Below are 24,501 nucleotides of genomic sequence, written 5' to 3'. Positions count from 1 at the left end.
GTGACACAGAAGGGGTAGACGGTGAGAGTGGAACAGAGGGTTAGGATGATAGTAGTTGGGTTTGGTGAAGAAGTGGGTCTGAAGAGCATGTTTAAAGTTTTGTAGAGAATTCCAGAGATAGGGAGCAGCACGTGAAAAATCTGGGAGGTAGATGTGGGAGGAAGTTATCAGTAGGCAGGAGAGGCGGCATGCATTAGCTGAGCGAAGAGGATAGCTGGCAGTGTATAGGTTCAATGTGCCCAATTATTCTGAGGGGATATTAAATTGTTTTCTCTGACGTCCTAGTGGATGCTGGGAACTCCGTAAGGACCATGGGGAATAGCAGCTCCGCAGGAGACTGGGCACAAAAGTAAAGCTTTAGGACTACCTGGTGTGCACTGGCTCCTCCCCCTATGACCCTCCTCCAAGCCTCAGTTAGATTTTTGTGCCCGGCCGAGAAGGGTGCATTCTAGGAGGCTCTCCTGAGTTTCTTAGTAAAAGTTTAGTTTTAGGTTTTTTATTTTCAGTGAGACCTGCTGGCAACAGGCTCACTGCATCGAGGGACTAAGGGGAGAAGAAGCGAACCTGCCTGCTTGCAGCCAGCTTGGGCTTCTTGGCTACTGGACACCATTAGCTCCAGAGGGACCGAACACAGGCCCAGCCTCGGAGTCCGGTCCCAGAGCCGCGCCGCCGGCCCCCTTACAGAGCCAGAAGCAAGAAGAGGTCCGGAAAATCGGCGGCAGAAGACATCAGTCTTCACCAAGGTAGCGCACAGCACTGCAGCTGTGCGCCATTGCTCCTCAGGCACACTTCACACTCCGGTCACTGAGGGTGCAGGGCGCTGGGGGGGGGGCGCCCTGAGCAGCAATAGAAACACCTTGGCTGGCGAAAATACATCACATATAACCCCCAGGGCTATATGGATGTATTTTAACCCCTGCCAGAATACAGCAAAAAGTGGGAGAAAAGTCTGCCGAGAAGGGGGCGGAGCCTATCTCCTCAGCACACGGGCGCCATTTTCCCTCACAGCTTCGCTGGAAGGACGTCTCCCTGACTCTCCCCTGCAGTCCTGCACTACAGAAAAGGGTAAAACAAGAGAGGGGGGCACTAATTAGGCGCAGTATAAATAAAACAGCAGCTATAAGGGGAAAAACACTTCTATAAGGTTATCCCTGTATATATATAGCGCTCTGGTGTGTGCTGGCATACTCTCCCTCTGTCTCCCCAAAGGGCTAGTGGGGTCCTGTCCTCTATCAGAGCAATTCCCTGTGTGTGTGCTGTGTGTCGGTACGACTGTGTCGACATGTATGAGGAGGAAAATGGTGTGGAGGCGGAGCAATTGCCTGTAATGGAGATGTCACCCCCTAGGGAGTCGACATTTGAGTGGCTGAGCTTATGGAAGGAATTACGTGACAGTGTCAGCTCTTTACAAAAGACGGTTGATGACCTGAGACAGCCGGCTACTCAGCTCGTGCCTGTCTAGGCGTCTCAAAAGCCATCAGGGGCTCTAAAACGCCCGTTACCTCAGATGGCAGATACAGACGCCGACACGGATACTGACTCCAGTGTCGACGATGAAGAGACGAATGTGACTTCCAGTAGGGCCACACGTTACATGATTGATGCTATGAAAAATGTTTTACATATTTCTGATAATACAAGTACCACTAAAAAGGGTATTATGTTTGGTGAGAAAAAACTGCCTGTAGTTTTTCCTGCATCTGAGGAATTAAATGAAGTGTGTGATGAAGCGTGGGTTTCCCCCGATAAAAAACTGATAATTCCTAAAAGGTTATTAGCATCATACCCCTTCCCGCCAGAGGATAGGGCACGTTGGGAAACACCCCCTAAGGTGGATAAAGCGCTCACACGTTTGTCAAAACAGGTGGCACTACCGTCTCCTGATAGGGCTGCCCTTAAGGAACCTGCTGACAGAAAGCAGGAGAATATTCTAAAATGTATATACACTCACACAGGTGTTATACTGCGACCAGCAATCGCCTCAGCCTGGATGTGCAGTGCTGGGGTGGCTTGGTCGGATTCCCTGACTGACAATATTGATACCCTAGATAGGGACAGTATATTACTGACTATAGAGCATTTGAAAGATGCATTTCTATATATGCGTGATGCACAGAGGGATATTTGCCGACTGGCATCAAGAGTAAGTGCGCTGTCCATTTCTGCCAGAAGAGGGTTATGGACGAGGCAGTGGTCAGGTGATGCTGATTCCAAAAGGCATATGGAAGTATTGCCTTACAAAGGGGAGGCGTTATTTGGGGTAGGTCTATCAGACCTGGTGGCCACGGCAACTGCTGGGAAATCCACATTTTTACCCCAGGTAGCCTCTCAACATAAGAAGACGCCGTATTATCAGGCGCAGTCCTTTCGGCCCCATAAGGGCAAGCGGGCAAAAGGCTCCTCATTTCTGCCCCGTGGCAGAGGGAGAGGAAAAAGGCTGCAGCAAACAGCCAGTTCCCAGGAACAGAAGCCCTCTCCCGTTTTCTGCCAAGTCCTCAGCATGACGCTGGGGCTTTACAAGCGGACTCAGGCACTCCCCTAAAGTCTGCTTTACAGACGTCTCCCTCCGACAGGGAGGCGGTATTGGAAGCCATTCACAAGCTGTATTCCCAGCAGGTGATAATCAAGATACCCCTCCTGCAACAGGGACAGGGGTATTATTCCACGCTGTTTGTGGTACCGAAGCCGGACGGCTCGGTGAGACCTATTTTCTCTATCGTCCTAGTGGATGCTGGGGTTCCTGAAAGGACCATGGGGAATAGCGGCTCCGCAGGAGACAGGGCACAAAAAGTAAAGCTTTAGGATCAGGTGGTGTGCACTGGCTCCTCCCCCTATGACCCTCCTCCAAGCCTCAGTTAGATTTTTGTGCCCGGCCGAGAAGGGTGCAATCTAGGTGGCTCTCCTAAAGAGCTGCTTAGAAAAGTTTAGCTTAGGTTTTTTATTTTACAGTGAGTCCTGCTGGCAACAGGATCACTGCAACGAGGGACTTAGGGGAGAAGAAGTGAACTCGCCTGCGTGCAGGATGGATTGGCTTCTTTGGCTACTGGACATTAGCTCCAGAGGGACGATCACAGGTACAGCCTGGATGGTCACCGGAGCCTCGCCGCCGGCCCCCTTGCAGATGCTGAAACAAGAAGAAGGTCCAGAATCGGCGGCATGAAGACTCCTCAGTCTTCTTAAGGTAGCGCACAGCACTGCAGCTGTGCGCCATTTCCTCTCAGCACACTTCACACGGCAGTCACTGAGGGTGCAGGGCGCTGGGAGGGGGGCGCCCTGGGAGGCAATGAAAACCTATTTTTGGCTAAAAATACCTCACATATAGCCTCCGGGGGCTATATGGAGATATTTAACCCCTGCCAGAATCCGTTAAGAGCGGGAGACGAGGCCGCCGAAAAAGGGGCGGGGCCTATCTCCTCAGCACACAGCGCCATTTTCCCTCACAGAAAGGCTGGAGGGAAGGCTCCCAGGCTCTCCCCTGCACTGCACTACAGAAACAGGGTTAAAACAGAGAGGGGGGGGCACTAATTTGGCGTTAGAAATATATAAAAAAGATGCTATAAGGGAAAACACTTATATAAGGTTGTCCCTATATAATTATAGCGTTTTTGGTGTGTGCTGGCAAACTCTCCCTCTGTCTCTCCAAAGGGCTAGTAGGTCCTGTCCTCTATCAGAGCATTCCCTGTGTGTGTGCTGTGTGTCGGTACGTGTGTGTCGACATGTATGAGGACGATGTTGGTGAGGAGGCGGAGAAATTGCCTGTAATGGTGATGTCACTCTCTAGGGAGTCGACACCGGAATGGATGGCTTATTTAGGGAATTACGTGATAATGTCAACACGCGGCAAGGTCGGTTGACGACATGAGACGGCCGACAAACAATTAGTACCGGTCCAGACGTCTCAAAAACACCGTCAGGGGTTTTAAAACGCCCGTTTACTTTAGTCGGTCGACACAGACACAGACAGGGACACTGAATCCAGTGTCGACGGTGAATAAACAAACGTATTCCTTATTAGGGCCACACGTTAAGGGCAATGAAGGAGGTGTTACATATTTCTGATACTACAAGTACCACAAAAGAGGGTATTATGTGGGATGTGAAAAAACTACCGTAGTTTTTCCTGAATCAGATAAATTAAATGAAGTGTGTGATGATGCGTGGGTTCCCCCCGATAGAAAATATGGGCGGTATACCCTTTCCCGCCAGAAGTTAGGGCGCGTTGGGAAACACCCCTTAGGGTGGATAAGGCGCTCACACGCTTATCAGAACAAGTGGCGGTACCGTCTATAGATAGGGCCGTCCTCAAGGAGCCAGCTGACAGGAGGCTGGAAAATATCATAAAAAGTATATACACACATACTGGTGTTATACTGCGACCAGCGATCGCCTCAGCCTGGATGTGCAGAGCTGGGGTGGCTTGGTCGGATTCCCTGACTAAAAATATTGATACCCTTGACAGGGACAGTATTTTATTGACTATAGAGCATTTAAAGGATGCATTTCTATATATGCGAGATGCACAGAGGGATATTTGCACTCTGGCATCAAGAGTAAGTGCGATGTCCATATCTGCCAGAAGATGTTTATGGACACGACAGTGGTCAGGTGATGCAGATTCCAAACGGCACAAAGGTGTATTGCCGTATAAAGGAAGAGGAGTTATTTGGGGTCGGTCCATCGGACCTGGTGGCCACGGCAACTGCTGGAAAATCCACCGGTTTTACCCTAAGTCACATCTCTGCAGAAAAAGACACCGTCTTTTCAGCTTCAGTCCTTTCGTCCCTATCAGAGTCATATCTGCCCAGGGATAGAGGAAAGGGAAGAAGACTGCAGCAGGCAGCCCATTCCCAGGAACAGAAGCGTTCCACCGCTTCTGACAAGCTCTCAGCAGGACGCTGAGACCGTACAGGACCCCTGGATCCTACAAGTAGTATCCCAGGGGTACAGATTGGAATGTCGAGACGTTTCCCCTGCGCAGGCTCCTGAAGTCTGCTTTACCAAGGTCTCCCTCCGACAAGGAGGCAGTATGGGAAACAATTCACGAGCTGTATTCCCAGCAGGTGAGAATTAAATTACCCCTCCTACAACAAGAAAAGGGGTATTATTCCACACTATATTGTGGTACTGAAGCCAGAAGGCTAGGTGAGACCTATTCTAAATCTAAAAAAATTTGAACACTTACAAAGGTTCAAATCAAGATGGAGTCACTCAGAGCAGTGATAACGAACCGGGAAGAAGGGGACTATATGGTGTCCCGAGACATCAGGGATGCTTACCTCCATGTCCCAAATTTGCCCTTATCACTAAGGGTACCTCAGGTTCGTGGTACAGAACTGTCACTATCAGTTTCAGACGCTGCCGTTTGGATTGTCCACGGCACCCCGGGTCTTTACCAAGGTAATGGCCGAAATGATGATACTCCTTCGAAGGAAGGGAGTTTTAGTTATCCCGTACTTGGACGATCTCCTGATAAGGGCAAGATCCAGGGAACAATTGGTAGTCGGGGTAGCACTATCTCAAGTAGTGTTGCCGCAGCACGGTTGGATTCTCAATATTCCAAAATCGCAGCTGATCCCGACGACATGTCTTCTATTCCTAGGGATGATCCTGGACACAGTCCAGAAAAAGGTGTTTCTCCCGGAGGAGAAAGCCAGGGAGTTATCCGAACTAGTCAGAAACCTCCTAAAATCACAAGGGTCCTGGGAAAAATGGTGGCTTCCTACGAAGCAATCCCTTTCGGCAGATTCCACGCAAGAACTTTCCAGTGGGACCTGCTGGACAAATGGTCCGGATCGCATCTTCAGATGCATCAGCGGATAACCCTGTCACCAAAGACAAGGGTGTCTCTCCTGTGGTGGTTGCAGAGTGCTCATCTTCTAGAGGGCCGCAGATTCGGCATTCAGGACTGGGTCCTGGTGACCACGGATGCCAGCCTGCGAGGCTGGGGAGCAGTCACACAGGGAAGAAATTTCCAGGGCTTGTGGTCAAGCCTGGAGACATCACTTCACATAAATATCCTGGAGCTGAGGGCCATTTACAATGCCCTAAGCCAAGCAAGACCTCTGCTTCAAGGTCAGCCGGTGCTGATCCAGTCGGACAACATCACGGCAGTCGCCCACGTGAACAGACAGGGCGGCACAAGAAGCAGGAGGGCAATGGCAGAAGCTGCAAGGATTCTTCGCTGGGCGGAAAATCATGTGATAGCACTGTCAGCAGTGTTCATTCCGGGAGTGGACAACTGGGAAGCAGACTTCCTCAGCAGGCACGACCTCCACCTGGGAGAGTGGGGACTTCACCCAGAAGTCTTCCACATGATTGTAAACCGTTGGAAATAACCAAAGGTGGACATGATGGCGTCCCGCCTCAACAAAAAATTGGACAGGTATTGCGCCAGGTCAAGGGACCCTCAGGCAATAGCTGTGGACGCTCTGGTAACACCATGGGTGTACCAGTCAGTGTATGCGTTTCCCTCCTCTGCCTCTCATACCCAAGGTACTGAGAATTATAAGACGGAGAGGAGTAAGAACTATACTCGTGGCTCCGGATTGGCCAAGAAGGACTTGGTACCCGGAACTTCAAGAGATGCTCACAGAGGACCCGTGGCCTCTACCTCTAAGAAGGGACCTGCTCCAGCAAGGACCCTGTCTGTTCCAAGACTTACCGCGGCTGCGTTTGACGGCATGGCGGTTGAACGCCGGATCCTGAAGGAAAAAGGCATTCCGGAAGAAGTCATTCCTACCCTGATCAAAGCCAGGAAGGATGTGACTGCAAAGCATTATCACCGCATTTGGCGGAAATATGTTGCGTGGTGCGAGGCCAGGAAGGCCCCAACGGAGGAATTTCAACTGGGTCGATTCCTGCATTTCCTGCAAACAGGAGTGTCTATGGGCCTAAAAATTAGGATCCATTAAGGTTCAGATTTCGGCCCGGTCGATTTTCTTCCAGAAAGAACTGGCTTCAGTTCCTGAAGTTCAGACGTTGTCAAGGGGGTGCTGCATATACAGCCTCCTTTTGTGCCTCCAGTGGCACCTTGGGATCTCAATGTAGTTTTGGGGTTCCTAAAATCACATTGGTTTGAACCGCTTAAATCTGTGGATTTGAAATATCTCGCATGAAAAGTGGTCATGCTGTTGGCCCTGGCTTCGGCCAGGCGCGTGTCAGAATTGGCGGCTTTATCTTATAAAAGCCCTTACCTGATTTTTCATACGGACGGGGCAGAATTGAGGACTCGTCCACAATTTCTCCTTAAGGTGGTGTCAGCGTTTCACCTGAACCAGCCTATTGTGGTACCTGCGGCTACTAGGGACTTGGAGGACTCCAAGTTGCTGGACGTTGTCAGGGCCCTGAAAATATATGTTTCCAGGACGGCTGGAGTCAGAAAATCTGACTCCCTGTTTATCCTGTATGCACCCAACAAGCTGGGTGCTCATGCTTCTAAGCAGACTATTGCTCGTTGGATTTGTAGTACAATTCAGCTTGCACATTCTGTGGCAGGCCTGCCACAGCCAAAATCTGTAAAAGCCCATTCCACAAGGAAGGTGGGCTCATCTTGGGCGGCTGCCCGAGGGGTCTCGGCTTTACAACTTTGCCGAGCAGCTACTTGGTCAGGGGCAAACACGTTTGCTAAATTCTACAAATTTGATACCCTGGCTGAGGAGGACCTGGAGTTCTCTCATTCGGTGCTGCAGAGTCATCCGCACTCTCCCGCCCGTTTGGGAGCTTTGGTATAATCCCCATGGTCCTTACGGAGTTCCCAGCATCCACTAGGACGTCAGAGAAAATAAGAATTTACTTACCGATAATTCTATTTCTCGTAGTCCGTAGTGGATGCTGGGCGCCCATCCCAAGTGCGGATTGTCTGCAATACTTGTACATAGTTATTGTTAACTAAATCGGGTTATTGTTGTTGTGAGCCATCTTTCCAGAGGCTCCTCTGTTATCATGCTGTTAACTGGGTTCAGATCACAAGTTGTACGGTATGAGTCTTACCCGGGATTCAAAATCCTTCCTTATTGTGTACGCTCGTCCGGGCACAGTATCCTAACTGAGGCTTGGAGGAGGGTCATAGGGGGAGGAGCCAGTGCACACCAGGTAGTCCTAAAGCTTTACTTTTGTGCCCAGTCTTCTGCGGAGCCGCTATTCCCCATGGTCCTTACGGAGTTCCCAGCATCCACTACGGACTACGAGAAATAGAATTATCGGTAAGTAAATTCTTATTTTTGGGTGCCCACCGCTCCTTTCTAAAGCTATTCATTTATTTTTGCTGATGGGTACGAACACTGCGGGCACCATTTATTTCTGATTGCACCCTCCTGGGGCAGAGAGCAGAAATCTGCCCCAAGTTGGGCTTTTGGGTGCCAAAACTGCAGTTTCGGCAGCACTCCCAATACTTTGGGAGCATGTGGAAACAATAAGGAGTGCCTGCACTTGAGCCCATTGGCAGAACAATTAAATATTGCCCGTCAAGCAACTATTACTTAAACGAATCCAAAATCAATTGGATTCCCTCACATACTTCACTTGTGTGTTAAGACTTTTAGCCCGTATGTACAGTCTCTTTGGGTTGGGGCTGAAATGCCAGTGGCCAGAATAACGACCTTGGCATCCCAATAATTGGAATCCCAACAGGGATTGGGTAAGTATGCTAACCCTCCCTTACCCCAGCCTACCATCGGGATCCTGACCGGATTCCGTCTTTTAACCCCTTTGTTTAGTAAGTGTTTGTGTTAAAGCTACTCTTATTCAGTGACATACAGTTTGTTGGTGTTTTTTTTATTAACTTGGATAATCTCAATTAAAGAAACACAGATCTAAGATGTTTCAGAAAGTTAATAACCTTTGTTACAAAATAGAACAGCCTCCTCTTCTACAGATGAATGGTAAGGTAGCGAGGCTTTGGGTTTAATTATTGGCTTTTATTTATGAGGCCCCACAAGGGTCATACAAAAGGAAAAGAGGAGAAAACAAATTACGTAAGTACAGGCTGAGACAAACACATTTCCATCTTAAATACATAAGTGTGCTATTAGCATAATTATGTAGAGAAGACAAAAGTCAGAATGCCCTGCTTGCATGCGCTTACAATCTAGAGGGGGAGAAGAGGGTAGAGACCGGAGAGTTAGGAGGAGGGATGGTAATAAAAGGAAAGTATGAAAGTGGACCTTTTGCTGTAAAGGTATCAGCCACTGTTTAGTTTGTTGCTGAGAATTTTCTCAGTTCATTCTTTTATGGTGTTGCAGATTGAAAGTGCTGTTGTTGGGGTTTTTTTTTTTTTGTACTGTCTAATCATGGTCAGTATGGCCAATATTTTCCTGTAGCTTATGTTTTTTTCTTTGTGGCTGTTTCTGTTCTCCACGTTCATTGATACATCTGCAACTAGCCAGTATTTTAGGTCTTCTAAGGATCTTAAACGTGCTGCGAAGGGCTGAGTTCAGCTATGTGAGTAACATAAGGCTAAGCAAATACTGGTCACTATGGTATATAAAAGAAAAAAGTCCTGGTGATCTCATTAAGCAGTGTTCTTCCCAGGGCATTTTTGATGGGTGCACTGCCCGGCATTTTTCTTACAGCACCTAGTGCTGGCTCAACTTGCAGAATGCACTGGTGCCATGGGCATTAGAGGCAGTCGTTATGCTAAGCCGCCCCCACCACTGTAGACTTGCAGTCTCCCCCTCTCCTACGCGGAGCCTGCTGGGCAGTGGGTGAGAGGGTGCTCGGTGGGCTGCTGCTTGCCTCCTGTGATGTCCTTCCCCACATGTCGGTATTCCTCCCCCAATGGGTGCTCATGGTGCTGCCCGGCTGTGGGAAGAGCACTGATAACCATTCTTTCCAGCCTGCTCAAACAAAAGAACAAAAATGAAATAATGTTTGCCTCCAATTCTTAACGTTTATTGAAATTTTCCTAATCTTTGGAAATGTGATTGACAGCTAGAACAAGAGCACAGCATGTATATTTCAGTACCTTCCAACACTAGGGAGTCATAGCTGTACAACTGCAGGTGAAACTCAGAAAATTAGAATATCGTGCAAAAGTTCATTTATTTCAGTAATTCAACTTAAAAGGTGAAACTAATATATTATATAGACTCATTACATGCAAAGTGAGATATTTCAAGCCTTTATTTGTTATAAGTTTGATTGTGTCTTGCAGCTTAAGATAACCCCAAATCCAAAATCTCAGAAAATTAGAATATGTTGAAAAAGTTAAATATTGTAGTCACACCCTAATCAGCTAATTAATCCAAACCACATGCAAAGGGTTCCTGAGCCTTTAAATGGTCTATCAGTCTGGTTCAGTAGAATTCACAATCATGGGGAAGACTGCTGACCTGACAGTTGTGCAGAAAACCATCATTGACACCCTCCACAAGGAGGGAAAGCCTCTAAAGGAAATTGCAAAAGAAGATGGATGTTCTCAAAGTGCTGTATCAAAGCACATTAATAGAAAGTTAAGTGGAAGGGAAAAGTGTGGAAGAAAAGGGTGCACAAGCAGCAGGGACGACCGCAGCCTGGAGAAGGTTGTCAGGATAAGGCCATTCAAAAGTGTGGGGAGCTTCTCAATCAGTGGACTGGGCCTGTAATTGGTGCATCAAGAGCCACCACACACAGATGGATTCTGGACCTGGGCTAAAGAAAAAAAGAACTGGTCTGTTGCTCAGTGGTCCAAAAGTCCTCTTTCCTGATGAGAGCAAATTTTGCATCTCATTTGTAAACCAAGGTCCCAGTGTATGGAGGAAGAATGGAGAGGCACACAATCCAAAATGCTTGAAGTCCAGTGTGAAGTTTCCACAGTCTATGTTGATTTGGAGAGCCATGTCATCTGCTGGTGTTGGTCCACTGTGCTTTATTTAGTCCAGAGCCAACGCAGCTGTCTACCAGGATATTTTAGAGCACTTCATGCTTCCTTCAGCAGACAAGCTTTATGGAGATGCCGACTTCATTTTCCAGCAGGACTTGGCACCTGCCAAAAGTACCAAAACCTGGTTCAATGACCGTGGGGTTACTGTGCTGGATTGGCCAGCAAACTCGCCTGACCTGAACCCCATAGAGAATTGTGCGTTGCCAAGAGAAAGATGAGACATGAGACCGAACAATGCAGAAGAGCTGAAGGCCGCTATTGAAGCATCCTGGTCTTCCATAACACCTCAGCAGTGCCACAGGCACTGCCGCATTGAGGCAGTAATTCATTCAAAAGGGTCCCAAACCAAGTACTGAGTACATATGCATGATTATACTTTTCAAAGGGCCGACATTTCTGTATTCAAAATCCTTATTTTTTTTTATTGATTTTATGTAATATTCAAATTTTCTGAGATTTTGGATTTGGGGTCATCTTAAACTGTAAGCCACAATCATCAAAATTATAACAAATAAAGGGGTCAATTCAATTCGGCAACTTATGAATAGCGCCGGGAATTAGCTCCCGACGCTATTCAATTCAGCTCCAGTTAAGTCGGTGATGTCCCGTTCTCGCCGACTAAACAGGTTGAATTGTCGGGAGAACGGGCATTCTCCGACTTAACTCCCCGGCGCGAGGCTGATTCCCGACAGAATCAGCCTCGCGCCGGCCGCGAGGAAGCACTTTTGTCGGGTTTCTTCTCTCATCCCCGGGGATGAGTGAAGAATTCCCGACAATTGCGGGTAACTAGCAGCTGAATTGAATAGCGTCGGGAGCTAATTCCCGGCGCTATTCATAAATTGCCGAATTGAATTGACCCCAAAGGCTTGAAATATCTCACTTTGCATGTAATGAGTCTATATAATATATTAGTTTCACCTTTTTAAGTTGAATTACTGAAATAAATGAACTTTTGCACGATATTCTAATCTGCATTTCACCTGTATCCGGTCCTAGTTTAGATTTTGATATAAAGATTTGATGGATGTTCCTGTTATTTACAGTGCAGCCAAACCCCAGACTGCAGCCTTTCACTGCTGAGTTGTACATGTGTGTGGGCAGCAGGGAAAGAGAATATGATATGATCTTCTCTATCTTTTTTTTTTTTTTTGCCTCTTAACTGAATTATTTTGTCAGGTCAGGAATTTCCATGTTGGAAATTGGATATAACGGAACAGACCTTGGTTTTCCAAGGTCAAGCTCAGTGTAGTTATATGCTGTACAATAGAAGTATTTCAACAGAAAATTATTTTGACTCTGATTCTGTTTTATGTTCATGTGGAGGCTTAACTTGAGAACAGAAGGAAAGGATACCAGGGAATGTTTGCTGGGAGGCGGTTGCTGGCATATTCGGTAGCTTGTATATATGTAATATATAGAAGTTCCAATGCTGGTCAAGCAAAAAAAGCTCCTACCAGGTCTGGAGAGTAACCCGCACCAAGATAAATATATTCTAATGTGTATTACAAAGTTGGGGTGCCTTTCATGATATCCAATTAAGCCCCTGTTTCAGGGATTAACATATGTACATGCAACAGGTGTGAAGGCTCCTAAAGGTGCTACCAACTGGTTTGAATCGGGATATGAGATCAAATCCTCATAGAGAGGGGAAAGGCGAGAGAAACCAGGTACAATCTGAGGTGCACTCAACCCAACTCACAAATTTTCATTATTGTGTATCATAATTGTTATTGTCTAAGTGTATATCCCCAGCAGTAATGTCAAATAAGGCTCAAATGCCCAATAACCTGAATCAATGTTTAAAATTATTGTTATTATGGGACTCAATTGTCCTTTATTAATAATAGAGCAAAATATTCAAATCTCAAAGAAAAAGAAAATTACATGTGACAAGAAATAAATGAAATGTGAATAAAGATTAAAACACACAAAGCTAATGTGTTGTTCCCTTTATATGTTTACTTGTATTTGTTTTAAATGTGCATACACACACATATATATATATATATATATTACTGCAGCACTGTGCCAGTGCTAAATTAGTATGAGACCTATAATTTTCGTGTTGACTGGAACTTATACAATGTAATAGAGGGAGATGCTACCTTGCTTTAGAATCACAGACTGATGCATCAAATTGTAACCATGCTGTTCAAATATTGCAACAATGAATCAATATTCCTGCCCCTCAGGCTATGAGTGCAATGAGATATTACTGGTATTGTAAGTTAAGGAATAAATGAAACAGTGTTGCTAAGTATGTGATTCAAGCCTTAGATCCTAGAACACCACACAGTACAGATAGACTTGCATAATACTGTGGGGCAGATTTATTAAGCCTGGTGAAGTGATAAAGCAGAAGGTGATAACGCACCATCCAGTCAGCTCCTAACTGTCATTTTTCAAACCCAGCCTGTAACATAGAAGTTAGAAGCTGATTGGTTGGTGCGTTATCACCTTCCACTTTATCACTTCACCAGGCTTAATAAATATGCCCCTGTGTGAGTTATCTAGGCATAGAGAGAACTGATGGGGGAGGTGTCTTAGAGATGGCAGCACATGTAGAATCATGTATGGACAAATTGTATATCCTATATATCGTCAGTTCACGATGATAAACTATATCTCTGCCATATAATAAATTGTGTCTACTTGGTAAATTACAGCAGCATTGATTATCCGCTGCTAATCTTTATAATGCTTTGCAGAGAAATATTCAAAAGGTGTATAGGGAAAATAAGTTGGTGTCTCCCCTATGATATAAATCCACAGTGATTAATTATCTTGCTCCACTGTATTTAATTGTGTCCATCTGATATTTCACAACAATACTCAATGTCCACTAGTAAATCGTGCACCCCTTATTCCTGCACTGCATACATACATACATAGGTATTTCTTATAATGTAAATTAGCAGCAATAAGCTTTGATATTGAGCAGTGTTAAATTGTATTCATGCAAGACATATTAATAATTTTTGAGTATCACTGATCATATTCAAATATATGTGCATGCAATGATGTTACACTTCATATATGAATACCAGGAGGTCATGCCCCTGTATGCAGGTAAACAGCAGTGTGTATATGATTTATAAATACACTGAATATCCGCTGTGTAATACGTTGGTACTTCATATAATATAATAAGGGTTAACAGCAGTAAGCTCCAACGCTGAACAGTATTAAACTGTGCCCATACAAGACATATTACTGACTCTTAAATATCGCTGACCATATTCAAATATACATTTGCGCAGATATATTGTACTTCATATGGATGCCAGGAGATAATACCCCCTTATGTGGATAAATAACACTGTGTATATGATTAACAATTACACTTAGTGTCCACTCAGCATGGGGACAATGTTGCGTATGAATTATCTAAAAGAGAAGTTATTTTATTCTCTTCTATATTCGACACAATCCCCCCGTCGTCTCTCTTATTGAATATTAATGAGATGGTAGCCAACAGCGTATACTTAAAGCCCTGCTGAATGTGGGACACTTGCATTTAAAAAAATCCCTCAATAGCTTAGACACATATGGCTCCTAGTAACATGCTATAGGTCTCAATTATATATCGTGTATCATTCGCACATAGATATTATTCATAAATTAGGGAACACATAGCTTTCAAGCTATGAAAGCTATGTGTTCCCTAATTTATGAATAATATCTATGTGCGAATGATACACGATATATAATTGAGACCTATAGCATGTTACTAGGAGCCATATGTGTCTAAGCTATTGGTATTCATATATGAAGTGTAACATCATTGCATGCACATATATTTGAATATGATCAGTGATACTTAAAAATTATTAATATGTCTTGCATGAATACAATTTAACACTGCTCAATATCAAAGCTCATTGCTGCTAATTTACATTATAAGAAATACCTATGTATGTATGCAGTGCAGGAATAAGGGGTGCACGATTTACTAGTGGACATTGAGTATTGTTGTGAAATATCGGATGGACACAATTAAATACAGTGGAGCAAGATAATTAATCACTGTGGATTTATATCATAGGGGAGACACCAACTTATTTTCCCTGTACACCTTTTGAATATTTCTCTGCAAAGCATTATAAAGATTAGCAGCGGATAATCAATGCTGCTGTAATTTACCAAGTAGACACAATTTATTATATGGCAGAGATATAGTTTATCATCGTGAACTGACGATATATATGATATACAATTTGTCCGTACATGATTCTACATGTGCTGCCATCTTTAAGACACCTCCCCCATCAGTTCTCTCTATGCCTAGATAACTCACACAGTATTATGCAAGTCTATCTGCACTGTGTGGTGTTCTAGGATCTAAGGCTTGAATCACATACTTAGCAACACTGTTTCATTTATTCCTTAACTTACAATACCAGTAATATCTCATTGCACTCATAGCCTGAGGGGCAGGAATATTGATTCATTGTTGCAATATTTGAACAGCATGGTTACAATTTGATGCATCAGTCTGTGATTCTAAAGCAAGGTAGCATCTCCCTCTATTACATTGTATAAGTTCCAGTCAACACGAAAATTATAGGTCTCATACTAATTTAGCACTGGCACAGTGCTGCAGTAATATATATATATATATATATATATATATATATATATATATATATATATATATATATAATGTGTGTGTATGCACATTTAAAACAAATACAAGTAAACATATAAAGGGAACAACACATTAGCTTTGTGTTTTTTAATCTTTATTCACATTTCATTTATTTCTTGTCACATGTAATTTTCTTTTTCTTTGAGATTTTAATATTTCGCTCTATTATTAATAAAGGACAATTGAGTCCCATAATAACAATAATTTTAAACATTGATTCAGGTTATTGGGCATTTGAGCCTTTATTTGACATTACTGCTGGGGATATACACTTAGACAATAACAATTATGATACACAATAATGAAAATTTGTGAGTTGGGTTGAGTGCACCTCAGATTGTACCTGGTTTCTCTCTCCTTTCCCCTCTCTATGAGGATTTGATCTCATATATGTAATATAGTTGGTTATTATAAGAAGGAAGGTGTTGCTAATCATTGGGATGATAGGGAGCATTAATAGATTCTGAACAAGTGTGTGAGATGATCCCAAACCCACCATGCACTGCTCCAGGTGAGGTTGAATTGATATCAGTTACAGGCAGTCTGTGCAGTAGTGTTTGCACAACACTGACGTGAGAGAAACTGGGATATGGCTGATGTTATTGTGTAGGCAGTCTATACTAAAGTGATCATAAATTCCATGGGGTTTTAATCCGACTGGATGTGACAACACCATTTTCTTGTTCTACATGTGTTCTGTTGTGCTGGGTTTCTATATTTTTTGGCATTATAAACTCTAAGCAGTTTAGGTCAAGCAGCTCCCAAACTGCTCCCTGCCCACAACATAAATCTGGCCCCGCTTGCATAACCTAATCTTACTGTCGCTGAGAGATATATGCAAATGGCATTTACAGTAACCTACAAATAATCCTTGAAGCCATTGTACTCATACTTAACGTTTTCTTGGTAATTGGTTTCATTTTCATGGTTTTGCAATGCTTTAATTTTGCTAGAATCTCTATGGTATAGTTTTTTTTTTTTTTTTTTTTGCTTACTCAAGCAAATCTGGAGGGCGTATTTCTGACATTTGGAACTCTCCTCATATCAAGCCTAGCCTCTTTGTCTTGGGACGCATTTGCTACTCCACTTCTCGCAGGACATGGCACATTTCTAGTTCATGCTACTGTATGTACTGGTGCTTTACAGGATTGTATAATTCACGTGCACTTCTGTTTTGTAGGTAAGGAGTTTGTGGCTGCTACTAAGCCTCTCCCTCTTTTATGGAATTGGCGCATTTTATGTGCCAGGAGTAGCACCAATAAATTTTCGGCAAGATGACCCTGTAGACTTAAAGGTAAGTTTCCAACTGTATAATTCTTTATGGTGGTAAAAACTAGTAACTCTTGGCTGATATCCATGTTCAATTTCTTCTACAGGCTGTGAAGCTGACAAGCTCTCGGACTCAGCTGCCCTATGAATACTACTCCCTTCCATTCTGCCGGCCTCCTCAGGTCACTTACAAGGCAGAAAATCTGGGTAAGGAGTGTAAGAGTGCTGTATGTAGATGGAACCCTGGGTGGATTTTGGGTTGCTAGAGGTGGGTTGTTGGTGGAACCTGGTGTAGATGGAGCTCAGGGTGGCTACAGATGAGGTATACAGTAGATGGATACCAGGTGTATGGCGGTGGTGCCTGGGTTGGGTAGAGGTGCTGTATAGGTGAATTTGGTGTTGGGTCGGGGATCAGGTAGTTCCCGAGTAGGGTGGAGGGGGCTGTAGGTGGGGCTTGGGTTGGGTAGATGGTAGGGGTGTAGGAGGAGCTTGTGGTGAGGTGATGTGAAGTTTATTTGGAGCCTGAGGGATAGGTGGAGGGTTTGCAAACTACATGGTGACAGCACTTTGTGTTTAGAATTGTGATGTACCTGGGCTCTTCATACTAACATGGTGTCTGTTGTTGTGCTTAACTGCTTGTTCTGTCTGCCATTAGGTGAGGTGCTGCGAGGGGATCGGATTGTTAACACTCCTTTCAAGGTGTTAATGAACAGTAATAAGAAATGTGAGATTTTGTGCAAGAATCCTAGTGATCCAGTGGTGCTTAAAGTGGAGGAGAGCAAATTGATTGCAGAACGTATACAAGAGGATTATTATGTCCATTTGTGAGTTCTTTCTCGTGTAGCTTTTTCAATGTGTTACTTGTTCTACAACTTCCATTCACTATGTAGAATAATATCAATAAAATGTTTGCTTCTGTCAGTTTACAAAACATTAGATTTGTACTAACATATTGGGTGGAATTTAAATATTTGAAAAGTCGGTTGGGTGTCTGTTTTTTTTCCTGTCTATTAGATAGGAAAAAACAGACACCGAACTGATTTTTCAAACAATTGAATACCCCCCCATTGAACAATGAGGTATAAGTATTATTATGAGGTATATAATGATGGGCTTGGCATACGACTACAGAAGGTATTTAGGACAATATTCTGCTCTGTGCCACTTGTGCTGGTGAAAACATTGGCGAAACACTGCATTATGCGGAGGTTTAATTGTGTAGCAATCAAATAAATAATATATACTGTATATGTCTATGTACGCATATAAAAAATATATTTGTACTACAGTCTCCTTTTCTTTATGATTGATGTCGGGGTATGTTAAGTCTTTCAAATCTTCATACAACATTCCCTTTTGAATAAGCTGTTCTATGATATCCTTTGAATGTTTTTTGGGCTGCATGATAAAGCTATTGTTTGGAAATGGACTTTCACATACAACGTTTCAGTCAATTTAATAATTGACATGTAACAGTCGACTCGGAGGACAGATTATTGTGCCAGTTTATATAGGTATTTATTAGCATATAGTTTTGTAAACTCTTTCAACCCCCTCCCCCCCCACCCCTCTCTTTTTTTTTTTTACACCATGTATTAAATCTTGTTGTTATTAATTTAATTGATTTGTGTGTATACAGAATAGCAGATAACTTACCCGTGGCCACCAGGCTAGATGTGCATCTTGTCCATGAGGAGGAGGAGAAGAAGAAGGAGCGAGATGTTCAGTTTGAGCATGGCTATAGATTGGGGTTCACAGACAACAATAAGGTAAATGTGCAATCAGTGCATTGGTTGGCTTATATTTGGCTGCATGTATTACTTATGTCTCTGGATGCTGCAGTTTTTGGGAATTAGGGGGGTAATTCAGAGTTGATTGCAGCAGCAAATTTGTTGGCAGTTTTGCAAAACCATGTGCACTGCAGGTGTGGCAGATATAACATGTGCAGAGAGAGTTACATACATAGGGGATCATTCCGACCCGATCGCACGCTGTGCTTCGTCGCAGCTGCGCGATCGGGTCGGAACTGCACAGGTGCGTCGTTGCCTGGAGACGGCTGTCGCCAGGCAGCGACGCCGCTAGCGACAGGAGGAAGGCGTTTCGGTGCATCAACTGACCGTTTTCTGGGAGTGGTGCGGTGAACGCACGTGTGTCCAAGCGTTTGGAGGGCGGATGTCTGACGTCAATTTCGGGACCATCAACGCTGGATTCATCGCACAAGGTAAGTAACTCATACCATGGTCTTATTCTGCACAAAACTTTTTTTGCATAGCAGGGCTGCACAAGCGATCGCAGCCTTGCTATGCAAAAAAACACTCCACCCATAGGCGGCGTCTAGTTGATCGCAGGGGCGTCAAAAAGTTGCAGCGTGTGATCAACTCGGAATGACCCCCATAGATAGTGAGGTTGAAAAGAGGCAAAATGCCCATCGGGTTCAACCTGTATTCTGTGTTAAGCTGTTCATATTATAATGCACCTGGTGAAGTAATGGTTTAGTACCAATTGACAACTATGATTCTTACCACTCCCAGATATTTAATGTCTGTATGTTAAATGCTATAGCCCTGGATACTTTTTCCAGTTAGAAATTTGTCCAAATGCTATAGCCCTGGATACTTTTTCCAGTTAGAAATTTGTCCAATCCATTTTTAAATGCATTTACAGAGTCCACCATTATTACCTTCTCCGGCAGGGAGTTCCAAATTTTTATTGCCCTTACCGTGAAGAACTCTTTCCTACGTTGTGTACGGAATTTTCTCTCCTCTAGCCTCAGCGAGTGCCCACGCGTCCTATACAGAGTTCTTTTAATAAACAAATCCCCTGATAACGTCTTGTAATGACCCTTTACATATTTGAAGATATTAATAATGTCTCCTCTTAGACACCTCTTTTCTAGTGTATACGTATTTAACCTAGTAAGCCTTTTATCATACCCCAGTGTCTCTAACCCTTTAATCAATTTAGTAGGCTGCCATTGAACTCATTCTAGTTCCCCGATATCTTTTTTTTTTTTATAATATGGTGCCCAAAATTTAACACACTATTCGTTAGATTTGGGTGGGTTATTTTGTTTCTATGCCGGATAAATACTGGCTGCTTTATTTTTACACTGCAATTTAGATTTCAGTTTGAACACACCCCACCCAAATCTAACTCTCTCTGCACATGTTATATCTGCCCCCCCTGCAGTACACGTGGTTTTGCCCAACTGGTAACAAATTTGCTGCTGCGATCAACTCAGAATTAGGCCCAAGTATCAGATCCAAGCTAGACTTAGGGGAGAACATTTGCCCCATTCTCCACGCTTGTTTATACAGATGGAATATGATAGTGTGGCATGTTTGAGGGTATTAGATGCTATATTTAGTGTCTATGCTTTCTACTTCTTCTCCTTGGTCCATGGTAGATTATGCCTACAAGTCGTAAATTGAACAGAACTTTAGACTCCCCGCGAGTTAATGACAATCTTTTTCTTCTCATATAGGGGGTGATGTATCAAAGCTTAGAGAGAAGTAAAGTACCAACAAATGGGCTTCTACCTGCCATTTTACAGGCTGTGTTTGGAAATTGTCAGAAGTGGATTGGTTGGTACTTTATCTTTCTCCAAGATTTTAAGTGTGTGACAAATCAGTCACTCTCTCAGTATCCACCTCTTATACTGTAGCCTACCCTACCTCCACCTGCCTCCAAGTATCATAGCCGTGGCGTGTGATAAAGTGGTGAAGGTGGCCACAGCAACCAATGAGCTGCAATATTTATTAGGCACAGTCTTTGAAATGAGAGTTAAAATCTGGTGGATTGAGCAATTACTCCACTTTGTCTCTCTCTAAGGCTTGATGCAACTCTCCCCTAAGAAGCTGTACTAAGCAGTGAAAAGTTTGGCGAAGTTGTCCATGGCAACCAATCAGCATTGAAGTAACAGTTATAATTTGCATACTATAAAATTATAGAGAGCAGCCGATTGGTTGCCATGGGCAACTTCTCCACTGGCTCACTTCTCCACTCTTTTCACTGCTTAGTACATCTCCCCCCTAAGTGTTCTAACAGCTACCGTTCCAGTCTCCACTTGCTACTATTATCAGCATTGTTCCTTCCCTGTATTGTGTAAACCCTCAAATGCAGGGCCCTCTTTACCCTGTCTCACCTCTCCCTTCATTTGAAAACTTTTTTGGGTGTGATTTGTGACTGTCCAGTACAGCAGAGTTTTTTTTTTGCACCTTACAAATGAACGATGTTGAAAAAATTCTGCTCCAGTTTTTCATATTCCTCAGGCATCTTCTGTATTGTGAGTTTAGCAGAGTTAGGACTTGGCAGCATGCTGAAGATGCAGAGTGATGTACATTATAGCTTGGACATTAACTGCAATTCTGGTCAAACACCATCCATTAAGCTTTTTAACCTGTTAGCACTAGGCAGTCCTTGGTCTGGGATTAAGTTGCTAGATGCCATTTTATTTCATGGCAGCTGTACACGTGAAGCTGCGCTGACTAGAAGCTGAAAACAGAGGTGTGTGACAGGTGATGATAGTACAAAATAGGGTGTATTTGGTCTATATCGGAAGGGTGTGAGTGGGGGTGTGTAGCACTCCTCAGGTGATGTCATGCTTTTTATGGAAGTAAATATGTCTGGTTTATCATACAAGTGGGAAGTAAGTTTCTCTACGAATACACTTGACAAATGCAAATGCACTTTTTGAGTGAGGAAACAATGGTTAAATACGCTATTATGCTAGGATATTTCATGTTGGCTTTACTGAATGTCTATTTAAAGTTATGGTGACAGTAGCAATGGATAAGGATACAGGGATCTTCAGGGCCTGGTGATTCTAACAGTGATTATGCACTTCATCCCAGAAGAGATCTTCTTCCCATTCATTGTTTGTGTAATAAATCATCCGTAAAGGGAAAAGGAGGCACAGTGTCTCAAAGGGGGAAGGAGCACAGAGAACTGAGGGGGACTCATGATGAGAATTTGATGGATATTTTTATAGGTGCTTACTGAGCCTTGAAATGGACCAGGTATTTTTGCTGAATGTAGAAAGAGTATGACCTAGATAAGATGCACTATTTCTGCCTTTAGGAATACATTAATGGCATAATCGCTGGGGTATGATAATCGCTGCAGGAGTAAGGCATGATGGTTTCAGCTAGTACAAAAAAAAAATGTAGTTTCTGCTGCGGGGTACACTGTGCTCCACAGGGAATGACATTGGGGTGTAGCGTAGGATCTTGATCCGAGGCACCAACAGGCTAAAAGCTTTGACTGTTCCCAGAATGCATAGCGCCGCCTCCTCTATAACCCCACCTCCGTGCACAAGAGCTCAGTTTTGTAGTTGGTGCCATGCAGTGCAGGCAGACAACAAGGGGGCTGCTCCAGCAGCCCTGAGAAGAGCTTTTAAAGTGAAAAATTAAGACTTCAAGGGCTGCAGCAGAGGCACTGTCAGTGTTAGATGTCAGTCAGACATCTTCTGCTACAGCTCCATCACCTCCCCCAGCGGCACTGTACACTCCCGCGCCCTGGTTGCCGGGTACCTACAGCGGAGGCTCCGGTTTCTCTCAAGTTAGTCACACACACCACCGCTGCTCTCCAGGATCGTGTGGCTGCACTCAGGGAGGAGGTAAGTGGGTCCCTCAGATGGGACCCGCTAGAAATCGCGATCCCGCACGGCCGGTGGGAGGCGGGCCGCGCGCGCTGGCGTGGACGCTGTGGCAGTACAGGGACCCCACTAGACCACCAGGGCAAGGGCACAGGTCGGTTTTGATAAAAAAACGTTTATTATGTAGCCCACAGTACCCGGTGGTGAAGTCCAGCAGGGGGGATAAGTCTTTGACCTGTAGCCCCTCCCCCAGCCCCAGGGCGCCATTTAGAGTAAATGTTCCTGCCCTGGAGCTGCATATCTCACTCCCTGTCAGCGTTTGGGCGCCATTAGGTCAAGCTGAGCTGATCCTGGGACTGTTTGGGCAAATCCTCCTCTGTAAAGCCGCCTGCATGTCAGCGCTGTGCATTTTACAGGACACTTAAGTATTCTACATGTCTGCTGACAGTTGTTAGTTAAGAAACAGTGCATTTAGTCAGGGTTATTTAGTACAAGTACCCTGTGATATACATCCAGTCTTTACTGTGCATTGTTATATCTATTGAGTGTATAGCTATACTTAGTACTACTGTGTATTGCTAGTCCAGTGCAGTTTTATTGCATGGCATAATTTCTGCATTGTACATTTTGACTGTGTGTGTGTGCATATAGCTGCTGTGTGACCTCCATTTCGTGTATCTCACTCAGATTGCTATCCCTATATTCTAGAACCTGAGGGGGCTAGGTGCATCAGGTTTATCATTCAATATAGGTATTTCACAAGATATACTCAGTGTGTATTTTTCTCTGTGATTTTTAGTCACCATATACCTCTAGAATTCCCTGTTTGTGCTGTTACACTGCGCAGGGTGTTCTTGTCGGGTATTGTGCTGCTGATATTTTACTGGAAAATGGTTTGTTTTGGAATATTACTGGCGCTTCATTTGACACGGTGGCAGCCTCTTTACTCCACGATTTGACTTATCCCAATTTAGTCAAAAAATGATTCTAGTGAAAAATATGGAAGTTGTGAAGAAGATGGCGCTACTGTGTCTGTGAGGATGGAAAAAATAGTAGAAAGAGGAACCCAGAGGTATACTTATCTCTATAACTGGGGGTTTTTCTTCCCAGATGTGGCTCCTTCTCTGGATCTTAGGGTATGTTCACATGGATATGAAACACATGGAAAAAATAAAGGGAAAACACATGTGTGGAATTGTTTTTGATTGATGTTCTTTGTGTATAAATTTAAGATAACACTTTTCAGCTTATATAAAATGTGAATAAATTCTGGGGACTGTTTTTGGAGTAATTTTTAGGTTAGGAGATCTATTTGATGACGGCGGTGGAATATGTGCATACCTCACTTACACAGTGAGGAATGAATAGAAGCACATCAAGGTATCTTTTATGTAGCACATTCAATTTTTCTTAGGAAAAAATTGTGAATATGATGTCCAACCACAGCGTACCTCACTTACTCAGTGAGAGGAAAATTAAATGCATATAGCAGTTTCTTTATCTCAATAATGGAAGCACATCAAGGTATAATTCTTTCTCTGTTGTGAACTATATGAATATGGCTGCTAATTACAGCGTACCTCACTTACTCAGTGAGAGGACGGTAGATGTATATAGTGGTTTCTTTGTTATATGTAATATGGCGTACCATTACTCACAGTGGAACGTATGTGGATCCTCATATCATGGTATCTTTGCATCAACCACACCGGTAACACGATATAAAAACCAGCAAAAGAATTTATTATACAAGCAAGTAAAAAATTATTATAAAATTAGTAAAAAATTCCAGCATTGAGCAGGGGAAGTGTGCAGATCTGACAAGGGGACCCTCTGTTTGGAGAGCAAAGTTCCGGTTCCTTGCTCTGGGTCGAATTTTAAATCTATTTAAAGTGGGGTCTTACCTTCTCAGAGGAGCACATAAAGTTCACCTGCACCAAGGCCTCCTTAGCCAACGCGTTTCGAGTAAAAACTCTTTTTCAAGCCTTGAAAAAGATTTTTTACTCGAAACGCGTTGGCTAAGGAGGCCTTGGTGCAGGTGAACTTTATGTGCTCCTCTGAGAAGGTAAGACCCCACTTTAAATATATTTAAAATTCGACCCAGAGCAAGGAACCTGAACTTTGCTCTCC

At 43.8% G+C, this 24,501-nt stretch overlaps 1 protein-coding gene across 1 annotated transcript in view; it reads left to right on the top strand.

The window, feature by feature from the left end:
• Positions 1-24,501, top strand: part of TM9SF4 (transmembrane 9 superfamily member 4) — a 51,275-nt gene that overhangs the window by 6,080 nt on the left and 20,694 nt on the right. The window contains exons 2-5 of the mRNA XM_063959080.1: positions 16,687-16,800; positions 16,883-16,982; positions 17,431-17,599; positions 18,415-18,544. Of these exons, the coding sequence (XP_063815150.1) occupies positions 16,687-16,800; positions 16,883-16,982; positions 17,431-17,599; positions 18,415-18,544 (513 nt within the window). The remainder of the gene's footprint in view (positions 1-16,686; positions 16,801-16,882; positions 16,983-17,430; positions 17,600-18,414; positions 18,545-24,501) is intronic.

Source organism: Pseudophryne corroboree, chromosome 3 (assembly GCF_028390025.1).
Source record: "Pseudophryne corroboree isolate aPseCor3 chromosome 3, aPseCor3.hap2, whole genome shotgun sequence".
Classification (NCBI taxonomy): Eukaryota; Metazoa; Chordata; class Amphibia; order Anura; family Myobatrachidae; genus Pseudophryne; species Pseudophryne corroboree.
This window is presented reverse-complemented; position numbering and strand designations above follow the sequence as displayed.